Genomic DNA, 26,805 nt, shown 5'->3' with positions numbered 1-26,805 from the left:
CGTCGAAAAGGAAAGGGACGGATGATTCACAGCTCTTAATTTTAGGAAGAATGAGTAAATTAATGTGTCGGGTTATTGACTGACGTAAAATTTTTAGACGGTTGGTTTAGATTTGTGTTTAAAATTGACGTGTGTTCCATAAATTTTATGCTTGTCGATTACCCGTCCCTTTCCTTTTCGGCGGATAAGAAAAGGACAGATATAACTTAAAATAAAATTAGATGGTATTTACAGGAATTAGCACCAATAGGTACTTAATTATATATAAAAATATATTGCTCAGGGTTTCAGTGGGTCGGTCTATTAAATCAGTACGAATTATTTTCAGTGGATAAATTCATAATATTATACTAATAACAATAAATAAATGAAGTTTTACAACAGATTCGGAATAAATAGGCAATAAATAAAATATTGATTTATTTTTCTTAGTTTTTAAGGTTTGTTCCCTTCCTTACTCTGCCAATTCATGTAAACAATATTGATGTTGTACAAAATAGTAAAATACTTACCGGTAAGTACATAAAGTTAACAAATGTTACGATATTCATCTTACATAAATGAAAGGTCACACAATCCACCTTTTAATTAATGTATCAATAAATAAAATATATTTTCACGTCTTATCCTAAGGTACCCTAGATGTATAAATAAACGATCTTTAAAAAACTTACTAGCCTAGTGATATGTAATGTTTCATTTTGATATGTATAAAGTACTTTGATATGTATTTCATCACAACGATACGGTGCATCTTTCCAGATGTTTGATGCTTTGAACAATCCCAACATTTTGGGACCCTAGATATTTACTAGAGATTTTTTAATTTCCTAGTCTTCCGGCCATCCTAGGTCCTCTCCAACAAGTTCATAGAACCTTTGATTGTGTTGGATAAAGAATTTGCGTAGTTTGGTGACGACTGCGGGGTCCACTCTGGGGTGCTTACGACCTTTCGTCTCGCGCAAACATTTGTCTGTCGTGTCGTTCCGCAAGCAGTAGAAACCCTTCGTTTCGTTAAAGTAGAAGTTTCTTCTTCCTGTTAGAGCAAGACAAAAATAATAATTATATACTTCCTTACTTTCCAAGTTGAGTACTTATGTCAATTGATGAGCCTCCTGAAACACATTGCGCAAGCGTTGCGTCATTGTATAAACACCATATTTGACTAGCCACACTACTACAAAATCATACCAATCGAATATATTGTATTATGTACGACGATCTGTACTCATTCACATTAAGACAAACACCTTGATATATGTGGGTTAATACTAAGATAATATAAGAAGAATGAGTAAGAGACAGGTACGTGAGATAAAGATGCAAGATACGTGTGTGAAAGAGAAAAGATATGAGTGAAGACGTGTTCTGTTGAACAGAGTGGAAAAGTAAGAGTTATGAGAATGAAAGAGACAGAGGAGGAATGGAGGACAATGTGGTGCGCGTCGCTGAAGGCTTTTTTCATTTTATCTCATTCGAATATTATATTCTGTGCTGTTAAACCATTTTAAGATAATATAGTGGGTTATGAAGATAGTTCAGTGTTTATTTTCGCGTTCCCTCCCACATATATGTCACAAACTGTTAGGTACAGGCCACTTTCAATCAACAGGAAGGGATATGGTGATATTCTACCACGCTTCTTCACTGCGGGTGGGTGACTTTATGCTTGAAATGTCAATATATATGTATTATAATAACACACAAAACACAACACACAAAAAATACACAGAAAACAACACAACAACACAGAAAATCTTGGTAAAGCTGCCTGCCACTCACCGATCTTGTGTTCCAAGCCGAGAAACTTCTCGATGCGTCGCAGCTGAGGCACGGGGTCTTCAATAAGCTGGTCTCCGTTTACCACAAGGATCTGCTCCCGAGGGAACACCTCCAGCCACCGGTGCAGGTACGCGTGATACAGCGATATGGCGATCGGTCTACAGATAAACAAAACAAACCTCAATTTTCCCCCTTATATTTTCTCTCCACTACTAACACAAACAAAGAAATGAAATGTTGATAAGTAACTATATTGTTATTACTACTGTGGCTGTATGTATTTAAGCTATTATTCTCCTGTTTCCCCGAAAATGATGTTGTTATAAGGACCTCAGGAGACATTCAATATGTTTACGGTAGGTTTTCGCAACTAATTATGCCGTCTACAATATTTTGGACATTTTGGTACTTTCATGACATTTATTAGGTGACTTTTAAAGGACAAAGGTAAAAGACAAAGACAATTAAATTTAATAACACAGCTTTAATTTTATAATTCTGTGTAGGTACCTACAAAGCAAATAATTCCGGTCACTGAACAACATCCTCCATACAGCAAAATTTCGCACAATGCTATTCCAGTTATTTGTAAGTATTTCAAATAACCTCATTCATTCAATACATGGGTAACCGTTTAATTTAGTTACATTTCTTTTGAGTGTCTACACCAAAGAACATGTAAGCTAAGTAGTGCATAATGGTTCATGTAACTTGAAAACGAAGACCAATATAGTAAAATGAGAGACTAAATTTCTTTAGCCGTGTGATGACATAGGATGTTGGTATTTACAACTTAATACCTACCTATAGATATTTGAATGTCCTAAAACTAAAAGACTATTTAACAAACCTATAAGCGATGTTGATAGATCCATCCGGTGCTATGGCTAGATGTTCGAATGGTTTGACAGCGTCGGGCACGGGATGGCCGGGTGGCGCAGGCGCAGAGGGCGTCGCGCGGCTGCGCAGTTGCGTGTAGTCGGAGATCGCACGCGTCACCGGCTCGCGGACTATCAGTAGCAAACGTACTGATGCATTCATTGCGCGCACTCTTTCCGGTACCTAAAGCGGAATTAAACAATAAAAGAAAATTCAGCAAGTCGTTTGGGCTAAGGCCGTCTGCCTTAGGCAGATCTACTTCCATACACTCTCACAGACTTACTTTTCTTGCATATTTATATTATTTATAACCTTCTTTTGATGTTGAAGTCTGAAATAACTAGTATGCTATGTCCCACGAATTATTAAGTAATTATGACTTCTCCAGCGTACATCAGGTGCGCTGTATTCGTAAAGTGCAACACGTGTCTACAAAACTTAAACCTCAAAGAGAATTCTTGATGAATACTCGACAGACTTATACGTCTCCTGGAGTTAGTTTCACTTATAGCTTTGAACCACAGAGTTTTTATTAAGTATATAAAGATGCCGCGGGAGCATAGCTGGTGGGACCGAAACATTTACAAAAGGATTATATTATATGAGTTATATTTGCAAAAGGATTATATTATATGGGTTATATCGCATTATAAAACTTTCCACATCATTCATTGCTTCTTTGATATCGCGCAACCACAACTAGCGCTTGTGTTACTACGCAATGTACGGCGGGTAAATCGATGTAGCGGTCCAACCAGAATTGTCTTGGTGCGGGCGCTTTTCACGCCGACGACGCGACTTAACAGGCGCATGCGGACTCGTGTAAATCCGCCTTGTGTCTATGATCTGTGCGTCCAACATTAATAATTAAAGTTACTTACCTCAGGAGTAACGAAGTAGCTCGGGCTCTTTTCAATCGTGATTTGTCCTTTAAACGAGAGTGGCATCTTGCTGCGGTACCATTCGAGCCCCAGTGCGTAATTCTCGTCGCGGTCGAAGAAGTGAACTTCTCCCGAAGCCTTCTGTACCATTGGGTGGAGGTAAAGCATCTCGAGAAGAGCCCGCGTGCCGCATTTGCGCACGCCGATGATTAGAGCCTGGTTTTTACAAACAGTATCTTAATATTAGTATTAATTGGATCGTGTACTAGGTTCAAAATAAATTATGAAATTCAGATTACTAAATAAACATTTTCTTTCTTCTATTTAACTTATTCATGAAGTTTAATCAAGAAAAACGTAATAATAAGTCCGTCATGTTATCACGTTTTTCTATGACGTCACAGTGTGCTTTTTCATACAAATTCCACAGTAATTTCGTGTTTTGACGTTTAGTAAAAAGTAACTGATTTGACTAGTTGGGAACTAGCCTATTACTTATTTAAAATAAGTAGAAAATTTCTGTGTCTGACCTAAGGACCTAACTATTTATTATGACTAAGAACATTATCACATAGATAGATACATTTTATTACTCACACTGATATGCTATTGCTCACAAAAGTTTAATGACGTAACATACTAATACCTGTGTTAACCACAATAGACTAGTTTCCAACTAGTCAAATCAGTTACTTTTTAATAAATGTTAAAACATAAAATTACTTACTATGGAATTTCTATGAAAAAGCACACTGTGACGTCAGAGAAAACGTAATAAAATATCGGACGACAATAAGTTAAATAGAAAAATGAAAATGTTTTTCGTTAGTTTTAGATCTGTCTCTATTTAGTAATCAGAATTTCATAATTTATCTTGATCCTAGTGCACGACTCAATTATTATAACAAACCGCCTGATAGGTAGAGGCTTTCTTCGATCAAACGGATCATATATACTAAAAAATCTTTGACGCGATTCCATTTATTTTTTATTTTCTATGAGGACAAGCGTAACATACCTACAACGACATACAAAAATATATCTAAGTAGTTCAAAAAGTCAATTAGTCGCAAAATTCAATCCTTTTAGCGGTCTACTAATAGATTGTCTAACTTAGTAGCAGTGTGAAGTTCACCGAATAATGACATCAGACGCTCGCGTGGGAGGTACCAGGGTGCTAGGAATAGCAGGTGTTTACCTGAGGCAGCCTACGCATCGGCCGCGGTGGCCGAACCCTCTTCCTCAGTGCCATGGGATGGTTGATCGTACGTCCACTGCCCTCTTGACTTTGCAGGATCTTGCGGCTTTCACTCGCTGCCGATGCCATGCTGGCCGCCTGGTAGAAGAAATAAGAACATTTTACTTAGTACTGCTTAATAAGTACTTAGTCACCGAATCACTTTTTAGGCTCTTATAAACCAGACAGACTGAATTAAAAAAGAATCCTAAGTTTGCTAAATCCGAAATGTACGACCTCGTTGCCAAGTAAGGGTCATACTTATTTAGAGGTTGTCAGATCGATTCTAAACATCAGGTAATGCTGTTGTATTTGTTGTAATAGATGTTTTTTCTCGCAGTTTCAGCAGTCCTTAGGTACTAAAACTCGATTTTTGAAAAGAAAATACGCGTGCCGAGTTAGGCACAAGGCTTAACAAATATTTCTTATCAAAAACCTTGCGGTGTTATAGGATTATCGAAACTCATTTCAGAAAGATATCCAGCGGTCTGCTTTATGTATAAAACATCGTTCTATTTATATTTTCCTCTAATGAGAAATGGCCTATGTTATCATTTTCCTTAAGGCAACATTAATTAGTAGTGATGTACAGTAAATCAACCTGTTTACAGGAACAGAAACACAACAACCTATATATTTCGGTACGTGGCTAGAGCGACAGAGTGGATACGTAAGTTGTGACTTATTTATTTATCAGAAGATCCGCTTCTCGCTCGCGTTGTTAGGAAGTTTCTATTCACTGATTCGTTTCTACTCTGACTGAGCAGATTAAATGGGAATGCATAACTGAAGTGCGACGGATTTAAAACATATTTTATATAGAACTCAGTTCTGTGTTTAGCATCTGTTATGAGCGGTGAAATTAAGATTACAAGGTCCGCAGGGCTAACATGCGCAACGTGATAAAATTATCGATCGATTCAGTAAGTTTTGTCGAAATCGATAAGTTTGTTTTTTCCCTAACATGCGTGCCACGTGATTTTGTTCGTATTTTGACAGAACGATATGACTTATTTGGTATCACATATTACCACCAATCGACAAAAAGTCATATTTATATCGTCAGAATCAATAAAATGACCGTGACAAATTGAGCCCTAAAGGTCGAAACATATTTATAACCCTGGGTTTATAAAGTTGACTATAAACATAGAATTAGGAATAATACGACGTACAGAACGGCAACTCTTCGCTCCTCACCAGCGGCTGAGCTAGGTCTACCTCACCCCCTCGGTCTTACTTAACTCTTCACTCGTATGGGCATCAATGTTTAGTGTCTCAAAAACGAGGTTTTTTGTATGACGTATTTTATCTTGCAAGCGATTGGTTTGCATTGGAATTGCATACAAAACCAACCTTTAGTTCTTACAACACCAGCTCATATAAATAGTTACCAAGTAAGGTAAGGTAGCATACAGCTAGTTATGGCTCAACTGAGCGTCATAAAGAAAGGGCGTACTCGGGCAGTTATCTTCAGAGAGCGGCTAAACATTAATTACGATTACGACCGATAGTGCAGGGCCGGCGTGGGCTTGGTGTGCCACGCCTTCGAGGCACACGCACGGGCCAAGGGCGGAAGTCGGGTCTCGTGTGGACCGCACCAGCTCCAACTTATCAGTAGATACATAACATAAGCTAACGAGTATATCCCAATTAGGGTAGTCAGAGAGGTACATCCATCGCAAGATGAACTAACCTATACGTCACCGAGATTTCTGTTAGACTAATGTGATTGTAATGTGATTGGTGAACCGTATTGTCTTTCTCAAGTCCGATACCGCGGTTTGAACCGGCGCTCCACGATTGTGTTACATAATCACGCTGATAGTAAGCGTGCTGATGAAACGCTTAATTGTGTAAGACTATCAGCGTGGTTTAGCTGCACAGTTGCGCGCGTTATCAGTACGCTTGCGAACCACGCTTACCGCCCGCGTTTACTATCAGCCCGAACAATGTAACCACGAAGGTAAAATAGCAATGTCAGACACAACAAAGTCAAAGTAACTATTATAATGCTTCGTAATAATCATTCATAAACGTTTGCGCTTCACAGAACCGGCTGAATGAAAAACCAGTGGACAATGAATTAGCTATTTTGTAGTAAACAATGTCTAAAGAGTTGACGAGAAACTCTGGATTGTTGATCTAGCGGAGATAATTTTTTTTAAGTGACTTATTGTAGATTTGCTGCAGGTGGCATTAACTACTTGGCCGGACAAATGGGGAGCGCTGAAGGCTCTCACCCGGTAATCTAGCGGAGAAAATAATACATACGAGTAATGAACGTTTTCGAAACTATCGAAACAGCCTACAAAAACATTGGCACAGACAAAGTAAAAGAGCGCGTTCCTTAAAATGTCCTTTCGTTTTTACTGACTTCAAAAAAGGAGGAGATTCTCAATTCGACCGTATATTTTTTTTTAGTAATAAGTAGTTATTTATCAAGAGTCTCACGGCGTTACATAACACGTAAGTAATGAAATTACAATTGAATATGAATACGTCGTAATTTGAATACGAAATGACTAGGGTCACTATCATGCCGAAGTCGTGTTAATAATTCAATGGTGGCAAACTCGTGCCGTAAGTACACATTACACGTGTTAACGGCGTTTCCTTTAGCTTATAAGAACCATTATTATTTGGTTTATTTGAATTTGAAAAAAATAGACGTAATTTCGGTGGTGTATTTATTTTTTAACGGTTAAATGTCACTTTTAGGTACCTTTTTGTCTATCGAATCATATTGTCAGTGGGTTCTTATTAGTAGCCAACACTTTGGAAATACATAGGTAAGTATATGCATTTCAATACACTACCGATATTACTACTAGGTACTTTCGGTGACGTAAAATCACACATCTACGTTAATGACAAATTATAATTCACAGCATGATAATTCTTGCTAAAATCGGAATTCTAAAATAATTTAATATTCTTAGGTAAGTACTTCATTAATCATGCCCAAGATACTATTTTAGGCATGAAGTGGTTTCAAGGCAAAGATAGGTTGCTATTTATAACTTTATAAAGCTTTATGGATAATAGGCGTGGGCGAATTCAGTCACTCAGCAAAATCGATTATCGATAAGAGGTAAATTCAAATTCAAAAATATCTTTATTCAATATAGTTACACTTTGAATCGTCATTTTTTTACATAACGAACGTTCCATCCGTCTAAAACTACTGTAGCTTCTCACAACCATTATAGAGCTGGGGAAAAGAAGCTGCAAGAAAAACCTCGGCTGCAGGAAAAGACTCAGAACCATGGTCTGAACCATCCCTCACAGTTTTCGTTACGATGTCACTAGCACCCTGTGTATTATAATTAAAACACATAATAACGGGTTCTTACCGCGATTAAAGTAGGGATATGAGACTCCCGATATTTCGACACTGTTGCAAGTGCCATGATCATGGATGACTGACAAAAACCCTGATTTTAAAGAACCCCTTATTATGTGTTTTAATTATGATAATAACCGCGTAAACTTGAAACCCTGTGTATTGGTATGGAGTGTACCTGTATGCTGTAGAGCGCGCTGTCGTAGAGCACGTGGAAGGTGAGGAACAGCGAGAGCAGCGTGACGGAGAGCAGCGCCGCGGCGAGCTTGGGCCGCGACACGCCCACCACCAGCACACAGTCCGCCAGCTCGCCCTCCGCCGGCCGGAACGACGACCGCGGCAACCATCTGACACAACATCCCTCACAGTTAGGCAGGTGAATTTTGCAAACGCTATTCTTGTATGATGCAATTACTGACTAACAAAAACTACTATCTTACAATTTTATTTTTATTAATTTGTAAATATAATTATTTTTCAAAATTAAATTAGTAATTATGTAATTTTAATTTTATTGTATTTTAATTTTGATTTTAATTTTGGTTTTAATTTTGATTTTAATTTAATTTAATTTTTTAAGTGTGTAATTAATTAATGTAATATGGACCATCATGTTTGAAATAAATGATTTTTTGATTTAACCTCACGACTATATTCCCAGTTGGTGTAGCCACCAATATATCCATTGCATGATTTTTCTTAGTGTTGAAGCGCAAAGATGTTTTTTATCAATAAAGCGACTTCCATTCCGCTATAGGATACCTTTTTGTTGAGTAAATTAAGTGTCATTAGGAATTTTCATCTTATTAAAAAAGTGCATACTTACTAGCATCATCTACATTACGTGAGTGTGCCTGCTTTCAAAAATTTTCTATTTAACCACGAAAAGTACAGCAAAAGCGTCGGATTTCATCACGCAAGACGAAGATCTGAATAAATATCTTGAGGTAACGCATGAAATATTATGTCATCATCCCAGGCCTGCTGCGACTTTTAAATGTTGGGTCATTATAGAGGAATTGGGCTCATCGTGGAGGAATTTATGACAGCTTTGCCGTCTGTGATGTGTTTTAAAGTGGAGGGAAGCGGTACTGAATTTCAAAAGCAACTTATACGGTCCTAATGCCATGTTTCATCTACAATGTGTCACAGTTTGTTTCACTGACTTTCTGTACCGTATAGCGCTGCCAACGCCGGGCTGAGCAAAGTTTTAAACCACGCCTTTGAGTTTTAGGTATTGTCGAAGACAAAAGTGTTCACTTATTCTGTCCATTCACAGGTGTGGGAGGATACATTAAACTTTTTAAAATTATAAGCTTCTAACTTTTACATTTTTTATAAATACAATTACTATTAAATTCTAATGGCGTGGGTTTTCGTATGAAAAGTGCCCATTCTATTTAAAATAAATTTTCACATTATGAGATTCGTAAACTACTACAGGAGTAAAAATAACTTAGTGGGATATTTTATTTGCATTTTAATAATATAAGGTAATATTAGGTAGGTACCCTGGAAAATGTTAATGATCTAACCTAAAATTAATGGAAGACTAAATAGGAAATAAAAATATCGCCCGCAAATGAATATTAAAATGTCGTAAAAAGCGATTAAATATTGAATTAACTTTATAGTCGTTTCTAACTTTACTAAAACAAAGCACAATATTAGGTATATTATACTGAAGTTAGCGAACTAATGCTGAGCGTAGAGATTGCGATAAATCCTTTGGAAGAGAATATAATTAAGTACTTAAAATGATACAAGCGGCAATCAAGTCTAGGGCCAGCTAGGGCCCAGTACCGAGGTATTTTTGGAACTATAAGTACTTAAATACTTTTCCTTTCTTAGTTTTACAGAAATTTTAGGCACATGGTTCATCAAGAAAATGTCAGTTTAAATGACGATTAAAAATGTTAGTATCTTACCAGATATTATTGACTTGACTTTGACCTTGTGATGATACAAAGGTACTTACAGAATATCGAGAGGCAAGGACTGCGAGCAGCTCCTGTAGGCGGCCTCAGGGCGCGTGTGTTTGGAGGGCAGTGTGTGACTCATCAGCGCTCGCGACTCCATGCGGCCACAGTCTCTCTAGCACGGCCCGCACTCGGCTCTTCTACGTCTTCGCACATCCATCTTCAAGAAACATCCCTTTTACAGCCTCAAGTGTTATAAAACCAGTCCAACATCATTGTTTTTGCTTCTTTTCTTATTCTGTAACAAAAAAATGTACTAGGTAAGTATATGGAGTTAGTTTAATCACAATTTTGATCATGAGATTTTTTAATAGTTAACTGTCAAAGTGTAAATAAAAAAATAGCGGTATAAATTGCTTTAATCTCTTTTAGAATAGGTAAAATTCCAAACCGCATTTGTAGAAGAATATAATATCTAGGAGTAGTTTTCCCACATTACCCGTAGGGTGTCCATTTAAACTACCGTTTCGTAAAACGTCCTTGAACCTTAATCAACTACGGCACAAAGGTCGCAACAACATTTGTGGTAAATAAATAAACTGTTAGCTGGAAAGTCAAGGAGCGGTCAGTGGTGAAATCACGGTAGCTCCCGATTACATGTCCGTACTTCGCACGGTTTAGGACTCCCACCCGAATATCTCCGCTTTACACATTCGCACCTACATCAGCCGCCACACAACAATATACAGGCAAACTCACTACAATTTTTATGATCCAATACACCAAAACGCTGAAGTTTCGGCTCGGATAACATCGTTATATCTCACCATTTACTAAAACTTTACTGCGTCCTACATTTCAAAGGAAAGTTTACACAGCAATATTAGATAGCACAGCTACTACGAATATTCCAACTTTGGTGTAAGCAAATTGTAGGAACTGGTATTAACTAACTACAGTTAATGTCCAAGTTGCAGAGGAAAATAAAATAACACTGAAAATTATATGTAGAGTGGAAAGACTAACAAGTTCAGTGTAAACTAAGTAAGTATGACAAAGCTTTTAATATATCACTTGTAAATGGAAGGACATGCATGTTTTTTTGTAAGCATTACTCAATTTTATGTTTCAACTAGTTTTTGTCCGCGGCTTCGCTCGCATTAAATTCGCGGTAACATGGTTCCCCTTTCCTTATGTACCAATGTTGAGCTGCCTACCTTGAAAACTGCGAAAAGTACCAAGATTAAAAAAAAATGATGCACGATTTTTTTGTTAGTCACAAATAGTCCGCATACCTTAGCTTTCTACCTTGAAAATTGCGGATTGCTCCATATAAACTTCCCCCCCCATTTCAGGGCAGTGGGGGGTTAGAAAGAGACAAAAATAGCCTATGTCACTCTCCATCACTTCAACTATCTCCACTTAAAAAATCACGTTGCTCCGTTTTGCCGTGAAAGACGGACAAACAAACAGACACACACTTTCGTATTTATAATATTAAGTATGGATCCCCAAAACGGCATTACAGGCACAACAATTAAGTTGAGTCACGACAACGTCTTGTTAATAACATAAAAATCATGAATAGACTGAACAGCAACATTGACATAGCTTTATAAGCATTTAAGGCGTTAAAACACTCTAAAAATGTATTGGGTAGACAGATGCTGTATGGTATGAGTTTTTATTTAAATACACGTTCATTAAAGTCAGGTGCAGTGTAATGTGTCGAATTGTCTACTACGTACTTTATAACGCAACATTACGCTGCGTTATTTAACCCATCGCTTGAGTTCATCCTTTGAATGCTCGTACGGGCACCCTCTCGCTCGGTAAGCGAGTCCAACTGGCACTTGACCGATTTTATTAATATAAGTAAGTACTACGTTTATATTTCCGTGTGCGAAGCTGACATTCTCATCTGAGTTTTATTTTTAGCATAAAATATTCATACATATTCGCAAACTTTTTATTGAAGTTTAAATGTTTTTCGACCGTAGAACAGCGGGGCGTAGCTGTTTGCTACGCCGTAGAGAACTCTCTAAAACTACATACATAATTCATGATTCGATTAAACCGCTCCCGTTGCGTGGCATACTTAAATAGAAAACGGGTTAAGAAGCCTACGAACTAGAGCGGAGCCCCGAAAAACAGTAAACATTACTTGCATAATGTATATTTGCTGACTATTAATAACGTCAAAGTTATAAATAATAAAAGCCATGTTCAGTCTGTGTGGGTACATACTTAGTCATGATGATGATAAGCACGCCGATGAAAGGCGCGATTGTGTAGTAAGTTTAGTATATAATATATATAACACTCAGGTCAGGTGAGCAGAAGTCAACTTACTGCTGTTTTTGATGCGAAGATCTAAGATAATTTTGATAGCAGTTTTTTTTAATACCTACCTAATTAAAGAGTTACGAACACTCTACGCTCCCTACTTTGATATTATTTATTCGTAACTCGTAAATGGGTCTAAATTATGGAGTTGGCTTTTTATGTTTGTGAATCGAGGAAAAACATTATGGGAGGGTCGCCACCTCGAAGGGAGATTCAGTGTAGATTTGCATTGGCCTATAAATTTAACAAACTCGAAGCCGCCTGCTTGAAAGACCCTTTTACTTCCCTTATTTAAAAGCGTCTTTCCATTTCGAATATTTAGCAAATAAATACAATATTCATGACGTACCTAATTTAACCGACAAAAGCTTTACTGGAACTAATCTAATAAGTTGAACTGGGCTAGTTAGCAATTTATTTCATGATAATATTAGAGATGAGATTATAGAATACAACTTGTTACAATCCCGACACACAATTTACACGCTTAATATAATAACTATAGGAAAGTAAGACGACCCGTGCTTCGGAAGGCATGTTAAGCCGTTGATCCTGGTTACTACTTACTGATGTAAGTTCGTAGTCGTTACATGAGTCATTTCAGGGAATTTTGGCGGCTCAATAGTAACCCTGACACCGGGGTTGATGAGGTTGGTAATCCACCTCACATCCCATACGACAGAAGAACATTGGTTGTATCTTATGCATTTTAAATTCTATGGTGCAACTAAAATTTTGTAGGTACTTACTTAGTTCAAAAAATAATTTTAATTGAATAAGTATCAAGGTATAAAACAGCTTTCAGCAGAGCTATCAACTTTCAAGGAAAATCATTACCTTACCTATTCATAATGTTTCTTAGTATTCATATTTGTAATGTTTAATTCATAAAGTAACACGAAAGCCCATATTAAAATGTCCTTACAGTCGTAGGTATAGCCATTTTTTATTATAAAATGTAAATGTAATTTCATTTTAATTAAAAACTTGCTAAGCAAGGTTATTATGTGCTTCTACCGAGGAAAATAAGTAATTGAGATCGCGAGAATGGTTTTGTTTTCAAACATTTATTTGGTTTGTTTTGTGACGTGACGATTAAAGATTTTAAGGCCATTTTACTGCTTGTCCGTGACCTGTGTTGTCGTTTGATTTCGTTTTAGTTAAACACTTGTACGGTCACGAGTACTAATATGTATACACTTTGATACTATGTCAGTCAGTAAGTAACAGTCAGTAAGTCGTACCGTAAACCGTAAGTCTCATTAAATGTCAAATATGGTAGTGTGACTGTGACAGGGTTCTAAAGTGGCTACATGATATTACTCAGGACTGTACAGCACGGTTATTTTTTTTTTTCTAGCAAGCTATAAGTGCTGAATGAGGGAAGGTTATTTACAGTAAATCCATATTCTTGTATTGAATTATTTATAAAAATCTTTTATTCACTAAAGTTCCAGAATGATAAAATAATTAGTTTCGTACTAATTCTGTTATCTGTCTAGTCACAGACTTGACATCTCAGAGCACTAAAAAAAAAAAAAAAAATCGGACGGAACATTGCCAGGGAGAGTTTTCAATTACTTAACTAATGCTTCTTTATAGCATTCGCTCGTAATTCGTTTATTTTTTTACGCTTCTGTTATGGCGGACGGAAATAAAAGACAAACGATAGTGTGTCGGGGTAGCCGCGTGAGATATGCCCACTGTGGTAATCCGTTTACCCGACAGGAACTACTGAATGCCGGTAAAATGTCCAAACTATGGAACAGCACAGACTCGTGGCGGAACTAAAATATAATTCCACTTTATTACTGACACAACTTTTAATTTTAGAATTGTGGTTTAGGAGTAAAAATCAATGTTTGATGTTTTCTAGTCTAGAGTGAAGGTAATGGTATGCGCATTATCAAACCCACATGAAATAACAGACATGTATATCGTTATTGCTAGTAATAAAAGACAATAAATTCTAAGGCCATAAGTAATTTCCTTTGAAGAAATTTCTTGAACTTCAAGGTGTGAGTCATATAAGTTTTCGAAATAACTATCCATCACAAAGTTGACTATAATTTATTGACAATAAATTATAAGATAATGAGTTACCACATGGTATCTAGGTGGGTACTATTATCTTGGTAATCTTTATTAGTAGTAGTAGTAATTTTTATGTAAGTAATTGGTTTATAACACGATATAATTTATGTAATATTCTACTATTTAACTTATATAGGTATTCATACCCGACATAGTCATCAGGGAGAGTCTGCGTTGGTCAGCATTTGTACAGCTCTATCATGTTAGATAAGTACGACGTTATACCCTGGTAAGTATTTATGATGGTGTACCGTTTTGTAGCCGAACAATTCTACGCAAAAACAAAAATTTGCCAAAATATTTTAATTACCAACCAACGTTTCGCGTAAAAATGTTAGACGAACTGACTTGCGGAGTCGCGGGTGAAAAGCAAGTATGAAAATATGATTCACGAAATCACGTCGCGCATTTATGTTTTTAGCAACTATTTGTGAAATGAAATTAAGTATGCCAAAAATTGTTTGCGAAGTGAAAATTTAAAACGCTATAGAACTATTTATGGTTATGGTACATCCTACATACTAAGTTATATTTTTTTTAATTGCGTATAGAGCCAGGAAACGTGACAACGTGAAGCGTTTGTTTGTGGTTTGGTTTCATACAAAATCCCGTGCCCCAGTTCTTTTTGCATCAAGTTTACTACTAACTGTTTTTTACTATTTAGATAATACTTACAAAATCTAGTCACGTTTCAAATGTAGTAATTTTATCTCTCGTGTGCACATTTTTACCGAGGGTAATATTAGTGGCTCAGCAGCGGCGAAGGCCGGGTCAAGGCTGATGCACTCGCGTATTTATATCATAGACTTATGTATAGGTAATACGTACTAGAAGCCGATCGTGTCCCACGACGGTATTTCCATGCGAAGGTCGCCTTTTTTTGACGTGACTTATTGTAGATTAGCTGCAAATGACATTAACTACTTCGCTGGACAAATGCGGCTGAGGGCTCTCACCTGGTACAAAATTTAAGACGACAGATTTGAGGGTGCCTAGTTGGCGCGAACCTCGGGTCAGTGCGTCGTCTGAGAGGATTATTATTTGAAAGATTTAATCGGCCCTAGTTGGTTGGTGGCGATAAGCGCTGAATGAGGGAAATCGTCCACCACACCGGCGGGGTGGGTATCGGGGTTCTGAAGTGTTTGTTGTAGCGAGCTGATTGGCCGCCTCTATGGCTAGATGCGAAGGCGCTGTAATACTCGATTATACTTAATTAGATTAAACTTCCATTTTTTATGGAAATTTTTAACTACAAAAGTTATTTATCATATTATGGGTAGGTAGTTTCTATGTAAGGCTTAATCGTGTTATAAAAAATTATTGTAGTCAAGGACGATGATATTATATTCTATAAAAAGCAAAACACGATGTGATTTGTCTGTACTTTGTCTACCGTCTTTTGTCCATGAATGTACAAAAGTCGTGCTAGAATGTCGTTTACATTAATCAACTATTGAATTTGACAATAAACTACAATCAAGGCAGACATTGTTGTCATTATATGTATATTGTTATATACATACTGAAACCTGAATATAGCTTTAGTATGCGGTGAAATATCTATACAATTGAAAAAAAGGGTTCCCGAATCACCGCCTTGGGGAAGATTATCAGAATAAGATAACCATAGACAACATTTCGTCACCGGCTAACTTTTTTTACCGCCCTGTAAAACAAGAATGGTAGGTACCTAATTAAGGAATGAAATTGGGCCACAAAGGCTCTTTTTACGACCAATCATAAAAAGAGGCTTTTAGAGCACAACATAAAGGTACGTTCTAGTATTTTGTACGTGAGTCAGATGCCTTATTGCTAAATTGAGTTCGCGATCCGTCCTTGGGTTTTAAATACTTACAACTTTCAATGAACTTCCTCGCGTATCCGCATATTATATTTTCGCATATTATTGTGTGTTTGTGTAGTAAGTTCAAATATTGGACTTCAATGAGGATAAAAACTGCCCATTTCTCCCATCAGGCGTCGATTCAAGAGTAGTTGAGTGTTGTCGAATTTTGTCAATTCCCCATACTACTTGAATAACAAACACATTTTGTTTACATTTTTACAGTATAAATAACCCTTTGCGCAGCGTTTAACTGCAAAATCATAGTGTAATATTTATTCCCTAAAGTTCGGAAAGAAGACAACTTCTAACTGATGGCTTTTCTGTTTTGTAACTCATCCTTCAGACGGGATACACTTCACCACGCCCATTGATTAGTAAATAATTTATGGTTCTGTCCACCCCGCTAGGGATACATGCGCGTATGTTACCTGTCCGCTAGTTTCAGAGATTTTAAAGGATACTCATTTAGATCTACGACCTTTAGTAATTATACGAGCTCCATGAGCATATAAGACACTTATTTGTAGATTTACCCTTCTATTCCATCGATGACCTTCTATTGTAATCAGTTTAAAAAGGCCACATCGAAGCAATTCACCTAAAAGTTTGCTATTTGACATTTGTTTGCATTGCGCACTTACTTTTATATGCGCAAATGTCAATATTGCTTTTTTAGATGAATTGCTTCGATGTGGCACACACAGCACAGCCTAACTAGACGTCCCGATTACTGGGTGGGTCACTTCACCATAGAAAATAAACTCTACGAAATTGACTCGGGTATTTTTCTATCAATCCGCAATGGATCAGCGTGGTGGAATATGGAGGCAATCAGAATATGCTGATTAATATTAAGTATTAATCAGCATATAAGTATTAATCAGCGTATAATTAGCAGGGTGTTAGTGACATCGTAATGCTGAGGGGGATGATTCAGACCATGATTCTGAGTCTATATCAAGTGGAATTTCCTGTCGGAAAATTTATGAAAATTTTAGCGTTTTTTTTATTATTTTCATTTCTAGACTTTTGCGACGGAAAATTTAACTTGATATCAGCTCAGAATCATGATCTGAATCATCCCTCAAAGTTTTCGTTACGATGTCACTAACACCCTGTATAATACTATAAAGGTATTAAAAATGTATACGGTCACTTAGGTTTATTTGGCTCGATTATTTAAGTTGCTTAAGCTCTTAATTTAAGCATTTTGGTTTTCGCAACAACCAGGGAAGTGATTAATCACTCTACGAAAACAGTAAGCTAGGTGCTGGTTAAAATACCAAAATTGTTCTGAGAACTTTTAGCCTCAATTTTCATAAAGGTTGAAATTACGGCCATGCATTACGTCGGTACGAATGCAATAATGATATGCATTTTTAACGTCTCTGGCAATTTTATATTAAGGCCAAGAGCCGGGAACAGCACTTATTAACTTTTCTATATGTCCTTGCGCGGTGTGTTTTGAAATAAATGGCGACGGTGAAGGTTTTTCAACTTCTTTACGGTAAAATATTTTCACCTTTCGTAGTAACGAGGCCGACTAAAATTCGCTCGTTTAGTTTTTCATCCGTCCTTCTAATGTTTCCGGTATTTACTTTCCTTTTGTTTACAGCGTAACGTTTTAAAAGCAATTTCCTTAAAAGTATTTGCAATTTTCTTGTCAGATTCTAAAGAACACAGATTAAAGTGTATAATTATGGCTTATAGGTTATGGCTTATTTCTTTCACGCCATCATAAATATAATAACGCTTTGTTTGCTCATATGACGTCAATTCAAGGGAGAGTGACGTAATTTGAAGGTGCTTGATGAATTTAAATGAGGATGAGGTCACAACGTGACGCGTTTGGTGATGATGAATGAGCTGTGTTTTACGTCGGCGGCGGAGTGGCGGGAAGTCTGTAATTACAAGTACATCAACGTCTGACAAGTTGGACGGGCAGGTGAGGCAAGCCGGGCGCGGAGATCCGGCGCTATTGTACTCGAAAGGCCAAGTTATTCAGTGAAAGAGGAAGGGCCCGAAAGGTCGCCCTCTGTTGTATCTCTATCGAGCCCTCTTCCTTTGTGCAATAAAATAGTGGCGCCTCTGCCTTTTTCACTTCGCTTCACAAATTTGTTCAAAGAAAAGGGAAACCTGACATCGTCACTAAGGTTCATAGTTAAAGAACTAAACAGAAATGTTAATTAATTTTAAAAGGGTTCAAGCCAAGTGACTACAATGTTTACCTTTGATGTTTGTCGCTTGAAGTCGACCTGAAACAAGTTGTGCGAATAGTTTTAGTTAATTGTACTTATTACAAAATTACGCGTACATACGTAGGTTACATTTTTTATTTAAGTACTTTTTACATCCACTATTACACACGAAACGAAATATGATCATTTGATTGTTATTTTTTACACAATAAGACCTTGGGTAACGTGTTTTAAAAAATGACCAAAAAATGTAAAAAAAATAAAATATTTCTTATTCAATTCTTCTATTTTGAAGGTATCAACCACGCTACCCAACTACGGTTTATTATAGAAATATCATTACAGTACTTATTTTATATCTAGATTTAAATTGTAATACTTGCACAGGTACCTGACTACCCACACACTTTTAGTCAATTTAAAATAGCGTACAAGTACACTTGTACAAATAGGTAATAAATCAAATTATATATAACGATAACAGTTGCATTAACCTATGTGCGTGCAATGAAGTCCGATAATTTACTTTCAACACTTTATCAAGAGCTCGTGTGGTGAAACGCTGTCATGTGAAGGATTTTGACATTTGTATTATAGTGGTATACAATAATATCGATTAATGGAAAACGTTCCATGTTTGAGTTTAATATTATGACAACACTAGATCACTTTGAGGAGTTGTTATTAAAGCAATGTGCCGATTAAACTGTAGGGTATGTGTACGGTAATGTTTCGCTCCGGGTTTATTCCTATTACCATAAAATACGGAAGCTATAAACCCGAGCTGCCACGAAATTTAGTTCGCGGCTCCGCAGCTATGCCATTATAACCGCGGCCTTACCAGCCTCGGGTAAAGGGTGTTTATTTACGCCTCCGACCATTTCCGTATATTCTCCATTTTTCAATGCAAATGACTTCGTCGTCGTATACCCTTTATTATGGAATACATTTTCTTATTTGACAACGAACAGGTGTTAACACGCAGAGTGAAGTTGTTTAAAAAAAAGTACTTATTAAATGTCAAACAATAAAAAGATATTTCAAATAAACAAATACGAGAATGTTTAAAAGAACTCTGATAATGACAACATAAAAAGGAATCACCCTTTAATATTAGCTTCTGTATAATATAGCCCCGATTATATCCGTAAATAGCCCAAAAATCGAATGGTCACGACAGCTAGGTACAGTGATGTGGAATTTAACGTTCGTATTTGTGAGTCCCGGCCTCCGGCAATTCCGGGGGAACATGTTTTACATCCCAATGTTATTCTGTCAACATATCGTGTAGGTAATTCTACAATATGGCAAACATAATTTATATTGTAATGTAAAATTAACATCATTGTATAAAATTGCGGATGAAAATATATCATGATTTTAATTCTAGCTTCTATTCGTTAGTGACCTACTTACGTTTCGTATTTTTATAGGTACTACCGAATGTTAAAATATGCTTAATTACGCCTCTCCCCTTGGGAAACACAACAGAGAAGTAAATAATATAAGCGTATTAAAATATGGTTCACGTAACAAAAGCATTCATAATATATTGATTTGCCCCTAATTAATGAAGGGTGGTCCTTTTCGATGCGTGTGTGTCTTAAATATATGTTATACGAAAAGTACATCATAAAATATAATATGATTTTCGACTCTCTGTTAAAGATGATAAAGATGTAGCGTCGTAGCAGAGAGCTACGGCTACGCGATAACGTAGCAATCATCTACGAAGAAAAACATCGCTTTATAGTGAAAACCTCATAAGTAAATTTATGCAAAATCACGGTCTGATGTGATTTTATTCAACAATACCTTGAAACATATAGATAAAAAAATGTGACTAAAATTTTTTATCTGGACTGAGTCTAGCTTGTCTATTACGAAGTTTTCATTATTGTAAGAAAAATCAAATCTAAATGAGCTTTTGCAAAAATGCGCTTACGAAAAAGCGACAAAAAGAATTATGGCTTTGATAAGCTGTTTTGAAATCCTACTACTATGTTATAGAAGTACTTAATACATATTATAACGAAAATAGACTATAGTTCAGAAAAAAAAAACATCTGTTACGCCGAAAAAACGCTTTTTAGGGGTAGAAAAAAAAAACTAAAATACGTATAAACGGTTTCCGCTGATACGGAGCGTAAGGCGCGACATGTAGAGATAATCGTTTTTCTTCCAAGCGACATTTCTGTAGCGTTTTTTCATCTCGGTTGCTTTGTAATATGTTTTGGAGACGCGATTTTACGACTTTGGGGATGTTTGTTATTGTTATGGGAATTTTAGCATAATTGAATATTTGGCTTTAAAAAACTTTGGAATATGGAATAAATTAAACTTTGTTGTAAAAAAGAGAAAGTGAAGCTTACGTATTCATGTAAAAAACCTCATTTAAATAGAAAGCTCACAAGTAAATTGAATTTCATCAAAACATCCTCGTGGTCAGCATTCGATTCGATGCAATGAATATTATAAACTTATTTGTAGTTCTGTTAAATGTAAATGCTTTAGTTTTTATTCATATAAATGTATCCTTATTATCATTGACGTAGGTGAATAACCTTAATAACCTTAGCCACCAAAGTCACAATAATAGGTTTTGAATTATTGGAACACGTGTGGAACAGATTGCTATGAGCAGAAATATTGATTGAAGTACATAGTTGCAACCACTTCGGTTATAGAGTTGATGAAAAATGTAAGGAATATGCCAGCAAGGCTGCGGTGTAGCTGCTGTAGGCATCTACCCAGCTTAAGTGCCTAGTGTTAGAAATTTAGAGGCGATCGGTGAACAGATACATTTCGTTATTCAGATAATTGTGGGAGACAGTAGTAATGCAGAACAGGATTCGAGAGTCAACGGAATGTGTTGGGGAAAGTACACATAATATTATACTAAAAATCACGCCCCTGATCTTTAACTACATGAGCAGAGAGACAAATTATAACAAACAATCTTTAAGTCCAGTGTGCACTGGAGGTAACGAGGGTCCCACTGTGAGGAGATAAAAGAGTCTTCTTTTGACATCATGTAAGTATAATTATTCATAGATGAAAACTACTAGGCGACCATGAATGTAAAACGGGGAGAGATGTCTCGTAGTTTCATGCGTCACTATCTGGGTCGTGCCCTAAATTAACTTTACCTAGTGTATAGATACCAAAAGACAAGCGGAGTTATTTTTGAAGAGAGTACGATGTGTCTGGTAGTGTAGTGTTGGGACCTTGACCGGCCCGCCGCCCGTTATGTAACCCCGGTATGCGGGCGCTAGGCTCACCTCATATATATTGTAAACGATCAGACGGATTCTCGCACCGACGAGGCATTCAAACAATCTTGCCAAACAAGACTTTTTTCCCCAAACTTGTTTAGGTTAATTCATTTTAGTTTGTTTCGGTTGTGTTCCAATTAGTTTGTAAGTAATCTTTTTTACTATACTTACGTATATTTGCATAAACTTGAATCAAAGCTTGGCATCATTCATAAAGTAGCAAGAATAATGATAATATTTACCTAATATGTTTTTTATTAAGGCATAGCTCTTCCAAATTCCTCACTATTCGTTGCACAAGAATATTAACAAAAACATGAACATAAAACGAAAGCTGACACTTGATATAAAACAGACATAAAACATCGGTGACGAAAGGTTTTGATAGATGGTGCTAAAAGAAACACCGGTAACATGAGCACGGTACCACCTTTCAAACGTGACATTTCGTGAATGCATCGGTCCATGGAACACCAATCGATAGAACAGCGACATTTTCACATAATTACAATACTGAAGGGGTTATTTCTTGACGATCTTATTGTGGATCTCATTACCTACTTGCCCAGAATAATCAAGATTTATAAAAGTGTCGATATTGTTTTACATAATTAAAATAATACTTATACCTAGCTACATTAACATGGCATTTAACTTGTAAAACTACAAAATCGCGAAACAAAAATTAGCCCCATATCCTTTTTTATTCAGTGTGAAGTCCGCAGAGCTGTATTTTAATGATGAGGAAAGGAAACAAACGAAACTTTTCCTTTTGCTTTTTCCGCTAAACAGAAATAATACCGTTTGCAAGTTAGACACATACCTACTTATAGGAAAAAATATTCAAACAAAATGCACTGTTTAGTAGGTTGCTTATCGTGTGGGTTGTGAGGTGGAAAACCAGCCTCATCAACCCTGGTGTCAGGCTTATGATTGAGCCACCAAAGGCCCCTGACATGGCTCACGTAACAATTACTCACTTACATCAGTAAATAGTAACCGGGACCAACGGCTAACAACGGCGGCTTTAGTAGGTGCTACAAAAAGCTTTTTCAAGTTAAAAACATTTCAAAGTATCAGGCTACTGTTGTGAGAGCTGTACATAAAACATGGATTGCTTTCTACTTTGATTTTAGTTGTCTTTTCGGTTGGAAAGTTCGATCAAGATTGTAAAGTATTCGCCGGGCGGGAGGGAGATCCGAAACGCATTACGTAGTACCGGGAACGGGCCAGATAACGCTGTTTTAAAAACTTCACCCGTATATTCGAGGAAAATTATTTTGCAAAAATATTTCATGCAAATGCATATTTCAGAAGTTTAGGCCTTCGAGCTTATCGGTGAAATGAACTTCGATTCGTGTAATTTGCATACAAATGTCTTAGAGATTTTATCAAGGAAGATCAAGGTTAGAATATGAATAAGTATTGGATACAATTTCTGGATTAAGCTGCGTCGTTAGATGGTATTCTTAGTTACATAGATTAAAATAATCGACCGTTTAACTAAATGGCTGTCTTATCTATTGCCATGAATCTAAATCTATAGAAGTTTATTTCAGTTTCATAAAAACGTTACGTAAATCGTAGTAAAGACAATTTACGTGGTACATTTAAGGACACAAGTGCAATGCTCACAGAAATACTTAATTTACCGTGGCTTCGTGACTTACATTTTATTTTCGTGACACACGATGTAAGACGGCAGTTTAACTTGTCTTGTATCGTAATGTGCTGTCGTCACGAAAGTGACAGGACAAATTGATTGTCTGCCATAGATAATATACAACGTAGCCATAGTAAGTATGTTGGGAGGTTCAAGATAAATTATTATTACTAAATAAACACAGATATAAAACTAACGAAAAACGCTTTCTTTTTTCTGTTTAACTCATTTATGAATTTTAATCATGAAAAACGTAACAATAAGTCCGACATTTTATCACGTCTTTCTATGACGTCACAGTGTGCTTTTTCATACAAATTTCAAAAGTGTTTTGACGTTTAGTAAAAAGTAACTGATTTAACTAGCTGGAAATTGGCTAGTTTCCAACTAACTAATTAACTTGCAATAAGCTTATTGTATTAGCGACATAGCGTTGAAGTTATTTCTTTATTTTGATCCGGTACTATGATTTGGAATCTAACACCATATATTACCTAACACCATATATTACCTAACACGTGTATCGTAAAGCGTTTACCTTTGAAAATAGAATATTCCTCATACTTTTCTATAGTTCCGAGTTCAGGGGCCATTGGGAAAATGCAGACGTATTAATATACGGTATTGCTCTTTAAACTGTACTCTTCGGAGCCATTTTATACTCTGAAGTTAGTTTTGTGACCAGAATAAAAGAATTCGCGTTACGATGGAAACTTTTTATAGAAAGATTTTGACGTAACATATAATATAAGTATGACATTCATTTATATTTTCAGTTCAATATTTCATGTAAGTAACCCCTAAGAGATAACAGAGCCGTTCACCAATACGCAGTGGTAATGTAATTAATCTGGTAGGTAAACGAGAATTTCCAGAAGTGGACGAAGTCCATGTTATAACAAAGTACGAAGGAGCGTAAGGAACAATTTTATGATAAACATAAATGCAGTAATCGCCGGTCAAGGATATAAATAAACGTGTCTCATCCCTATTATGTCTCGGCCCTTACGAAAGGACAGATGACGGAAGCGCTGCGTCGCGGGAGTAATAAAACAAATGGTGGCATGTGCCGCGAACTTCGCTAAACGGTCGACAGCGACATATATCACCACAGTACCTACAGCGGAATTCAATTTAATTGATAGCCTGTTATTTGTTTTATTTTTACCCTCCATAGACCTTGGTAAACCTCTCCGAGTCGAAGTTTACTTTAGCAAATATTTTATTGTTGTCAAGCCTCTGAAGATGAAGGCTTTTACTTTGGTTTTAAATAGAATCCATAACTATTTATATACCCTTGAGTATAATATAGGGGCTAGTGACAATAGTCTATTTCACACATTCATATATCAACGATTAATATAAGAAAGTAAAACGAATTAATGCAAAAATTTAAACATACTCGTAGCTGAAAATCTTCGCTGTATCGTTTGTGTTGTCCAATGTATTTTGTGTATGTAAATTCTTTCAAAGAGCTAGATAGAAAGTAAGCAATTTTATGCATGGTAAGTCCGACATATGCTCAAGATACGTTCTTTAGCCCGCGTGGATATAAAACAAATTTAAAATTTTACCCCGCGCGTCCTGCGGGAGATCACAGACTGCTGTAGAACAAAGAGAAACAAATTTGCAGATATTCCTGTGTATCCCATTGGTGGGAGTTTACTTGTATAGCGCCAATAAAAAAAGATTGCAAAACCTGCCTTTAAGCCCTATTTGTCGAGGGTCATTTTAAATAGAAATTACCTAACTATTTTTTTACGGAATTTGGATAACTTTTTGTAGAGGAAATATTGTAACTTCGATGAGGAGTTTTTGAACGCCTTCGAAGAGTTCACTGAGTTTTGCTCCTGTGATTCTATAGTAGTAGACCGTCGTATCAATTACCTACCAATAAAAAGTATATCGATAATAATAATGGCTAATACTTCGATTGACAAAATAATAACTTTTCATACTTATTTTTATATTTTTCAACATTTATTTTCTTTTATTTTATAGATAATGGACTACATTATCATACTTATATTTTTTCTTAATTTACGGATCTATACTGTCTGTCAGTTTTTGTTGCACTTGATTCCCAGTGAATGGTAAATAAAAGCAGCAAATATGACAAATATTTTTTTATTGATCCCTTGATATTCGAAATGATATGTCAAGTTTGCAAGATACTTGAGTCAAGCACCTCTCTTACCCTGTGTGTGCTATGGTTAAGCACACTTGAAAACTTTACGAATTTTACCTCAGATTCGACCGGTTCACAAATGCTTTTAATGCCAAAGACAAATGTTGCTCTTAAAATATTTACCACTGACTTACAAACTATTCTTTGACGATGTGAATTTAGGTAGGGTACCTACGTAATATTTTTCTTTATAAAGGACGAAACACGAAAGAACACTTTAAAACAGAACATAAATAAAATTTATGTTTATTTCCGCGAATAAGAGAAAATATTACACGGAACATGACACTAATTGTTTGGAGCGACCACGAGTGCTGCGGCGTAGAGCGAAGGTTGTTTTACCGGCCAAATGATTCAAACTGGATAAAAACAAGTCCCTCGAGCAAAAAGCTTAACTACGAGGGCGATGTGACACTAATTGCTTCACGCCGCCACAATAGTGCTCCACTGTGCCGCGGACACAGAATGTATCATTACAGCCGCTAATTATATCTGACAATACACGTCTGCTTCATTAATGCAACTCCCTCGTGGTTCTACAACTGCACTACGCTCTGCTACACGCCGTAGACTATCGTAGGCGGTCATTGGACGGACGGACTTGCTACTTACTACTTACTCGTACACACGCACAATAAATAACGTGTGAGTGATGTATAACTCCCCATACAAATCACATTCGTGTTCCCTTTGATTTATTCGGAGTTCGACCTTTATTTACTGACCCCACGTTAGCTTTGAACCCTATTAATATTTCATAGGTGCCTGGTAATATATTTGTAACGGAAATCTAATCTCTTATCACACATTTCTCGACTAACGTGTACGCTACAAGTATTCCCTTTCAAGGTCTCGGTCTTTGACCTTCGACATTTCATAATAAGATGGTGTTCTAATTAATATTAATCTTCTTACCGTCGGAGCAGCTGCCTGAAGATCTGCAACCTGACATCAGCACTTCTCACATGCCACAACAAAGATTCAGTTCCGTTCTGTCACACAGGACAAGTTCACTGTCTCTATAATAGTGTAGTTGAAGTGAGAGAGGTTAGCGGAATATAGTGTAGTAGTGTTGTGGTGGTGGTGTTGTTGCGAGGTCGTGGTGTCGGCTGCGGCGGCGGTGGTGCGCGGTGGCGCGCGGCGCGGAGCGA

The 26,805-nt window shown here is 36.6% G+C and overlaps 1 protein-coding gene across 2 annotated transcripts; it reads right to left on the bottom strand.

Annotated features, from left to right (window-relative positions):
* Nucleotides 1-250: 250 nt before the first annotated feature.
* Nucleotides 251-26,805, bottom strand: LOC126367440 (heparan sulfate glucosamine 3-O-sulfotransferase 5). Of its 2 annotated transcripts, XM_050010950.1 has the most exons (9): nt 26,570-26,805; nt 18,559-18,585; nt 10,104-10,342; nt 8,304-8,472; nt 4,741-4,878; nt 3,543-3,758; nt 2,633-2,844; nt 1,783-1,940; nt 251-1,036 (listed from the first exon to the last, which is right to left on the bottom strand). In XM_050010950.1, exons 3-9 carry the CDS (start codon nt 10,202-10,204, stop codon nt 831-833), a joined length of 1,200 nt encoding a protein of 399 aa, XP_049866907.1. In that variant the 5' UTR covers nt 10,205-10,342; nt 18,559-18,585; nt 26,570-26,805; the 3' UTR covers nt 251-830. The 2 variants fall into 2 exon arrangements, with proteins under 2 accessions (XP_049866907.1, XP_049866908.1); XM_050010951.1 differs by lacking the exon at nt 18,559-18,585.

This window comes from Pectinophora gossypiella, chromosome 6, assembly GCF_024362695.1.
Source record: "Pectinophora gossypiella chromosome 6, ilPecGoss1.1, whole genome shotgun sequence".
NCBI lineage: Eukaryota > Metazoa > Arthropoda > Insecta > Lepidoptera > Gelechiidae > Pectinophora > Pectinophora gossypiella.
The sequence above is the reverse complement of the archived record's forward strand: the minus strand, read 5'-3'. Positions and strand labels throughout refer to the sequence as shown.

Excerpts from the sequence above, each read along its gene's own strand:
- LOC126367440 (XM_050010950.1), bottom strand. The coding sequence starts at position 10,204 with ATGGAGTCGCGAGCGCTGATGAGTCACACACTGCCCTCCAAACACACG. Across the intron at positions 8,473-10,103 it reads TCCTTGCCTCTCGATATTCT|ATGGTTGCCGCGGTCGTCGT; the intron begins GTAAGTACCTTT and ends ATGTTGTGTCAG. Across the intron at positions 1,037-1,782 it reads CGGCTTGGAACACAAGATCG|GAAGAAGAAACTTCTACTTT; the intron begins GTGAGTGGCAGG and ends TTGCTCTAACAG.